This window comes from Ailuropoda melanoleuca, chromosome 8 (assembly GCF_002007445.2).
Source record: "Ailuropoda melanoleuca isolate Jingjing chromosome 8, ASM200744v2, whole genome shotgun sequence".
In the NCBI taxonomy this organism is placed as follows: Eukaryota; Metazoa; Chordata; class Mammalia; order Carnivora; family Ursidae; genus Ailuropoda; species Ailuropoda melanoleuca.
In genome coordinates this window covers 127,710,654-127,718,247 of record NC_048225.1, presented here as the reverse complement: position 1 = coordinate 127,718,247, position 7,594 = coordinate 127,710,654, and the positions used below count along the sequence as shown (strand labels likewise).

General features: G+C 62.3%; 1 protein-coding gene across 6 annotated transcripts in view; it reads right to left on the bottom strand.

Moving 5' to 3' along the window:
- ARHGEF2 (Rho/Rac guanine nucleotide exchange factor 2) overlaps positions 1-7,594 on the bottom strand; it is a 26,386-nt gene that overhangs the window by 14,253 nt on the left and 4,539 nt on the right. For all 6 annotated transcript variants that reach the window (XM_034667472.1, XM_034667468.1, XM_034667469.1 and 3 more), the window contains one exon: positions 681-825. In XM_034667472.1, the coding sequence (XP_034523363.1) occupies positions 681-825 (145 nt within the window). The remainder of the gene's footprint in view (positions 1-680; positions 826-7,594) is intronic.

Genomic DNA, 7,594 nt, shown 5'->3' with positions numbered 1-7,594 from the left:
ATAAAGGGGCCGGGGGGGGGGGGGGGGCAGCTCTGCCATGAACTGAGGGGCGGGGGCCCGCGGCCTCCTAGGAAAGGAAGACTGCCCTGTTCACACTTCCTCAGATGCGGCAAAGGTCAGGAGTTCTGACCTCTATCCCCCAACACACACATTCCTGATGTTTTCCCTCTTTCTCACGGTCTATCACTCGCACTGACATCTGAGACAGAGGGTCCTAATCCCGTCTCCTACTTCAAACTGCAGAGACTAAAAAATTTCAGGCTCCACCCAGTGAAGAGAAAGGGAGGGACAAGTGGACCCTCGAGTCCTGACCTTCCAGTTCTGCCCAGGGAGACAGGCAGAACCAGGTGCAAGGCCGCGGCTTGCCCCCCCCCCCCCGCAACAGCAGGACATTCCTGATCCTTCTACAAGCAGTTCCCCTAACCCTCAGCAGCTGTTCCACGAGCCAGGGGACACCCAGCGGACAACAGCTGCAAGGGGAGCCACCCCAGCCTCCCGCCCCTGACTCCCAGATAGCCCTGCCTGTGCCCCGAGGGAGGACCCAGCATCTGGCCCTGACCCTGGGCCCCGCTGGGGCTCCAAGAGACTGACCCTAGGGACTCCGGGCAAAAAGGACAGACAGCAAGGTGAGGGTCAGCGGGCACTGAGGCAGAGTGACATTCGGGACCCACACGACTTACTCGGGCAGATGAGGGCTTCCTTGGCTGTGATACTCTTGTTACAGGCGTAGCACATGGTCATGCCCGAGACGGAGATGGTGGTGAAGAGGTGCCCATTGGTGTAGCGGGCGTCCTTGGCCTCCTTCATCTTCTCCTTCTCCCGGGTCTGCGGAAGGGGTGAGACAGGGAGTGAGGCTGAAGATGCCAGGTGCCCTTGGTGCCCAGAGACAAGTGGAGGGCAGAGGCCGGGGAGTGATGCCCACACAGGGCTGCCAGAAAGACACCACTTCCCAAAGAAGGGCCTGCCACAGGGTGTCAGAGGCAGCTGTCCAAGAGGGCCCGGGCCAGTCCCGAGGGGCCCAGCTGGCCGCTGACCTACCTGGCCCCTGCGGCTGGGCTGCCTCCTGTGGCCACTCATCTCGCCGGCTCTAGCCCGGCGTGCTCCCTGCACCTCCCAGCCCTGCTCTGCTCGCCCCCAGGCTGCTGAAAGCTCTCCTCCGAGCTGGGGGAAGATGCGCAGAGAGGAGGGGAGAGCGGGCGAAGCAGAGGGTGCCAGCTCACCAGCGCTTTCAAATCTAGGGGAGTTAGCTGCTCTTATAACCATGACAACGGGTGTTGGAGCCGGCTCCGCAGTCACAGTGGGGGGCAGGAGAGCCCCTCGTTAGCTTGGCGGGAGGCCAGAATGCCTCCACGGCCACCCCCAACCCAGAGGTCAGGATCCCAAACCACCGGGGCCCCTGTGGGAGGCTGGAGCCTGGCTCTGGTCTCTCGGAGGAAGGAAACTCAGCCCACGGGTCTGCTTCCTTCCGGCAGGAAGTCTGACTTTTATTCCTTATGCTACCCTCAGAAACCAAGGCGAGCTGCCGCTCCCCCAGCTCACTATGCCCACCCAGCCCCCATCCCGAGGGCTGTCTGCCATCTACCCTCCGTCCTCCGGCTGCGACAACCTTCTTTGGGCTCACCCCCCAGCAAGACGGGGCACCCGTCCTCAGGACCTCAAAGGCTGGTGGTCCCCTCCCTGCCGCCCCTGCAGCTGGTCATTCCCCCCCTTCTCTGTCCCCCAAGAGCCTGCGACAGTGTGGGATGCCCTTCTCCCACCTATTCCAGGACCTTCCTCAGCGGTCCCCATCAGGGCAGCGCACAGGACAGGGCTGGCAGGAACACGGTCCACCCCCAGCCTTGCGAGCTTCTCAGCAACAGAGCAGGGTCCAGACCACTGAAGCTGAGGGCAGGCACCCCAGGGTAGGGGACACTGGCTGGGGCACTGGGGAGAGCCCTCGGCCTGGGCCTGATTTGGGTCCCACACGAGCAGCTGAGAGGCTGGGGGCGGGGGGAACCACACCGGGCTGGTGCTAGGCAGGCACTCTGTGCTCTGTGCTCCAGCAGAAAAGGGAAGTGTGCAGATGAGTCAACAGCGTGGGGGCCAGAGGCCCAGAGGGCACTGGGCCACAGTGCCCTGAGGTCTCCAGGGCCAGGGGTCCGATCTGCTCTGGCTCCATGAAGAAGCACCAGCTTTGTCTGCTAAGCAGAAACTGGAGGTCTTAGGGTCTTTGCCCACTTCCATCACCTACTTCTCCCCTCTCCTCCTCCTCCTAGTTTCTAGTCTCCTCCCCTCCCTCAGCCTTTCCCTTCTCAACTCCTCCCCCCGTGGGGCCTCTCCCTCCTGACCTCCCCCTTGCAGCCCACTCCCTCTGCCTCCTCCAGGCCTGGTTAGGCAAGCCCAGCCTTCCAACCCCAGCCTCCAGTGTTCTGGGCCTCCTTCCCTCTACTCTGGTACCTACCTACCTGGATCACTAGAAAATTCTCCCCTGGTCTAACTTCCATCTGTCTTGCTCCAAATTACAGCTCCTTAGAAGATCAAATCCTCCTATGAATGACGTGGGAGCTCAATGACCAGGTGCCAAGGTCTCTCCTCACTGCCACAGCCCCTCTCCTCTCCTGCACGCTCAGCCTTCTCTAGGACACAAATAACTTTGAGCACTCACTACGCTCGCACTGGAAGCATCAAACCAGCCAACATGGAAAAGAACATGTCCGGGTCAGGGTCAACTCCAGAAGGGGAGGTGCTGGAGATCTGGCCTAGCTGCTCCAAGTCCCCATTCCCTTCACCCTCACTCCACCCTCTGCCCTCCAGCCTCAAACCTCCTGGAGACTCACCTGGGAAAGAGGTGGGAGGAGGAGGGAAGGGAGGGGGCAGCCAGAGCACAGAGTGTCTTGGGCCCTCCCCTCCCTGGCTTCGATGGCCCACAGATGACCCCGGTGCTCTGGGCCCAGCCTCCCCTGCTCCCCACACTCAGCCTCTCTGAGGGACCCCGTGGGTAGGTGAGGCAGCAGTGGGCAGCCACAGCAGCAGCACACCCCACCTCGGCCACTGCCCTGGCACTGCCTAGCGCTATTGTCTTGGCGCAGTCTATGCCCGCCCCAGCGCCCGGCTGGGAGGATGGAAGGACACGGGGTCTGCCACTGGCGCGGAGGGGGGGGCTGCTCCTGAGATGCAGTGAATGGCCTTTGCTTGGTTCTGTTTGGTTCTGTCCCACTCTCTTCCAGGTATTAAGATGGTCCCACTGGTCTCCTATCTACCTGCCCACGCACAGGAGAGCCCTTCACCTCCACGCCCCAACCCCTGCAGCGAGATGTGGGCCTTGCTGCCCATTCCACACCGGCCACCCCCACCACTCAGAAGCCCTTCCTGCCCAGTTCAGTCCTGTCCTGCCTGGCCAGTGTCCGGCCACTCCTGCTCACACAACCTCACGGAAGCTTCTCCCGCGGCATCAGGAAGCAGAGATGAGGGCACCCAAAAGCACCCGGCTCGGCGCCCCATACAGCAGGTGGTCGGCGTGCACTTGGAAGGGAAGGAAGGATGGCCGGGAGGACGGACGAGGGACAGGGGGTCCCAGCGGCACCCTCGCCCTGAGCCACGAAAACCCCCGTCTGCCCATCTCGCTTCTCTTCCGCTTCCTTTGAGCTTAGGCCCTGGGGGGTTTCCTCCGGAGGCCAGAAGAGGCCAACCCAAGCCTTCCCTCCATTGTCCTTCTAGATCTTGGTCACTTTGGGGAAAGAAATTTGGGGGAAGGGCAGAGGGCACTGTAGCAGGCAGCTCAAAAGCTCCGTAGCAGAGGTCGTCTGCTCCCTAATCGGCACTCTGCCTCCCATGGTGACACACATGAAGAAGGCGATGCCCTAAGCCTGGCTTCCTGGGCTCCGCGGGGGGCAACCAGGTGACGGCAGAGCCCCGCAGGGAGGGCAGGGAGGGCCGCAGGGAGGACCGGCGCTGGTCCCCGCAAGGCCCAAGCGCTCAACGGTGACTGCTTCCCCGTGAGGGATGTCCACACCAAGACCTCCAGGGGGTCCCGTGGTGCTCAGAATCGCCTCTGTTCCTGTGGCAGCTCACAGCACCCCTTCCCCAAGATGGTTAAGCCTCTGTATGGTGACCACAGGGCCCCTGCAGGTCCCACTGGGGTTGCACCGGGATTTGTCATCTGCGGCTCAGCCCGACCAGCAGGGGTGCAGTCATAGGATGCGAAGGGCCCTGAGTCCTGGGGATGAGCTCTGGGCTGGGAACAGGGGAGATAGCGGGTCCCTGGCCACGGGATTGAGGAAAGGGCTTGGGATGGCCTCAGCCAGGTTCTGCTCCTGCATCAGCTTCCAGGGACAAGAAGAAGGCAGCAGGCCGAGGAGAAGGTGGCCAAATGGAAACGCTAGCGCCAAAGCCAGAAAGACAACACAAGAAGCCACCACTGAACACACAAAGGCACTTGGTAAATACTCGCTTGATGAATGAGGATGAGCCCCGGACAATGGAGGTGGGCGCAGCAGAAGAGGGGCACTGAGGGCCATGGGGAATCAAATCAGGCTGGGGGCCCTGAGACCCAGGCATCCTGGACCCCAGCCTGCCCCCTGCCCAGCCACACCTGTCGGGTCAGGAGAGAGACAGCAGAGGGGAGGGGGGGTGAGGCGAACAGACGGGCATTTGTGCCGGCAAACAATAGCTGCCAGGACTCCCTGCCCTCCTGGCACAGGGCAGGCCGGCTGACTTGGGAGGGGGCAGCTGCTGCCGGCACCCCCTCCCCCAAGAGACACAAACAAACCCAGAAGGGTCCAGCCAGCTCCTCTCAGCTATTTTTCTCACCAGCTCCAGGAGTCCTGACCAATCTGCTTGTTCAGGCTCCTAGACGGCCATCAAACCAAAGACGGAAGCAAAAATGGAACTACTTGCAGGAAGCTCGCACCCCCTTATCTGGTGACCACCACTCCAAACAGGAACCCGGGGCACCTGGGGACAGACACACACACCCGACACACAGGTCCCATGCATGCACGGGAGTCCCACATCCATATCTGTCCCCTCCCGGATCCAAGGTCGGTTCCGGGGAAGCCAGGACTGAGCTCAGGCCCCTCTCAATCCTTTGCTGAGCCCAGTCGGCCCTTCTCCAGCACAAGCAACCCCCTGCAGCACTCAGTGCCCCCCTCGGCTCTGTCCCAAACCTCCATGACCCCCAGCATCTCTTCCTGTGCCCCTAAAAGCTTCAACCTCCTAGGGACCCCCAATTCCTGCAAAACTTCCTGGCAAAACTGCCCAGCCCTGCCAGCCCCTCCCTGCTCACCCACCCCTCCTCTTTGGCTCCAGCTCCTCTCCCAGTCCATCCTGCACACAAAGCCAGCCACCTCTCCTTACTCAGAACAAAGAAATCGCCTCTCCCTCTCTCCCACTCCACCTGCCCCACACACTCCAGTGTTGGGGTCCTGGAGACTCCACGGGGACCCCAGCCTCCGGAGCCATCCTGGAGGCCCCTGTCTGCTCCTAGACAGGAAAGGACTCTTTGTTCTGAGAGATGTGAAGGTTAGGATTTGGGGGAGGAGGGGGAAGAGCAGGGGGCCAGAGGGAAAGGGGCCTGTGGGGTTTGGGCCTGGGAAGGTAGGAAGCAGAGCAGAGAGAATGAGGAGCGGAGAGGAAGGGGTGACAAGAGGAGAAGCGTGGGGAGGGGGCCACACAGCTTTAGTAAGGATGGGGAGAAGGGGTATGCTCCCCTCAAATTCCTCCTTCTCTAAGGAGGCTCCCCGGTGTCAGGCAAGGAACGGGGCAGGGGTGTGGGCTCAGGGCTTGGTCTGACCCATCCTTTCAAATAGGTAGCAGGGGGACCATCTTCCTCAAATAATCTCATTTCCAGCAGGGCCCCCTCTACTTCCCACCACAGTATAAAAAGAAAGGAGACAGCTGGTGCGCTGGGGGAGGGGGGAGAGGGGATCCAGGGTTTGTTGGCCAAGCACCAACTCCCCCCTTCTGCAACCACAGCTTTCCGGAGGCGGCCCTCCCCTTCCGACCAACCCAAACCGACAGCCACCCTCCTCCAGAGGCACTCTGCCCTCAGATCCACCCACCTGGGCCCCCCAACCCCCCACTCCCCAAACCAAGGCCGGCCCCAGGACAGAAAGAGCCAAGCTTCCAGAGTCCCAGTACCCCCACCACCCAAAAGACCAAAGCGTGAGGACCCAGGTATCTGGCCCCTCAGCTCCTCCCAGTGAAAAAGGACCCCAGTGTCTACCCTTCAGAGCCCCTCTCTACACCCCTCTCCAGGTCTGCCCCCCACAGCTCCCTCATGGCTTTCCTTTTTAGGGTGGAACCAAATTTCCGTGGTTTCAAAAAACCTCTCCACCCCCGCTGGCTCTACTCCAGGGTCTCAGCTCAAACGGTTGAAAAATAAACAGACTTTCAGGGCTGGGGCCTGGCCTGGGCAGGGGTGAGAGAAGCCCCAGCCGCAGCCGGCTACCTCCCACTGCTCCAGCACACTTCCTGTCTTAGGCCCTGCTCAAATCCTCAGTTGCCTTCCTGTCGGCAGAATCTCATCCCAGCCCCTGAAGGAAAAGTTCCAGGGCGGAATCTCTCCCAACTTAGCCTCAAGACAGGTAGCCAGGCTAGGAGCTAGGACGGAGGTGTGGAGAGGGCTTTCCACCATCTTCCGGAGCTCCCAAAGGGTACTGCCCCCTTTTGGGGAGAACAGTGGTGGTGACCAGCACAGGCTGGGACCCCGGGGCAGGGCACCGGGGTCAGAGGGAAGCCAGTGATTAAACCGGCCATTGGCGGGGTCCTGGCCCTCCCGATAATGGGTACAGTGTGGGTGCCTGCGCACCGGGGAGGTGCCCTCCGCATGCGCCAGCGCTCCCAGCTCCAACTTGTTCACCTACACCTCATTTCCTGGGGTCTGGGGTGTGCAGAGGTCGTGGCCTTTGAGAGTGGGCCTGGGTGCAAAGAAGGGATAAAGGATACTTGGGAAGGAGTGAGGGCTAAGGATAATTACACCCCAGACTCTGGAAATGGTAGGTGAACGGATCCCAAGATGAAGATACGAGCGCGGGGGGGTGGGGGGAGGAGGAGGGTCAGAGGCGAAGTGTCGGCGGGCGGGTCAGTCTAAGGGTTTCACGCCGGGAGAACAGGGGGCTCGGAAGTCGGCGGACCGGACAGGGACCGGGACCTGAGACCCCCTGTTCCAGAAACAGGTGTGCTCAGGGCCCCTAAGGGCGGAGGAAAGGGTCCCAGCGACACAAAGACCTCTGCTCCCGGCGCCTGAGGGTGACGGCTCGGGGAGGAAGTGCGCGGTCCCTCCGCCGTCCGGACCCCAGCCACCCGCCCACCCGAGGGGAGAAGTGAATCACAGCTGGAAAGTCCATTTGCAGGGGGAGGAGGGGCTGACTTTTGTCTCAGAGTGGGGGCGGCGGCGGGGCAGGCGGGGAGGAACCGGGAAACGGGCCCTCCCGGGCCCTGCGCCGGATGGCGGGGACAAAGGGGGCCGACCACGCCGGCGACCGCGGCGCGCTGGGCCCCGGGCCCAGGGGTGCCCACCCGACCACACGCGCGCCTCCCTCCTCCCACCCGGCCCCTGCCCCGAGCAACTTTCTTCCGGGGCGGCCGGGGGGGGCGACGCGGCGCGATCGGTGCG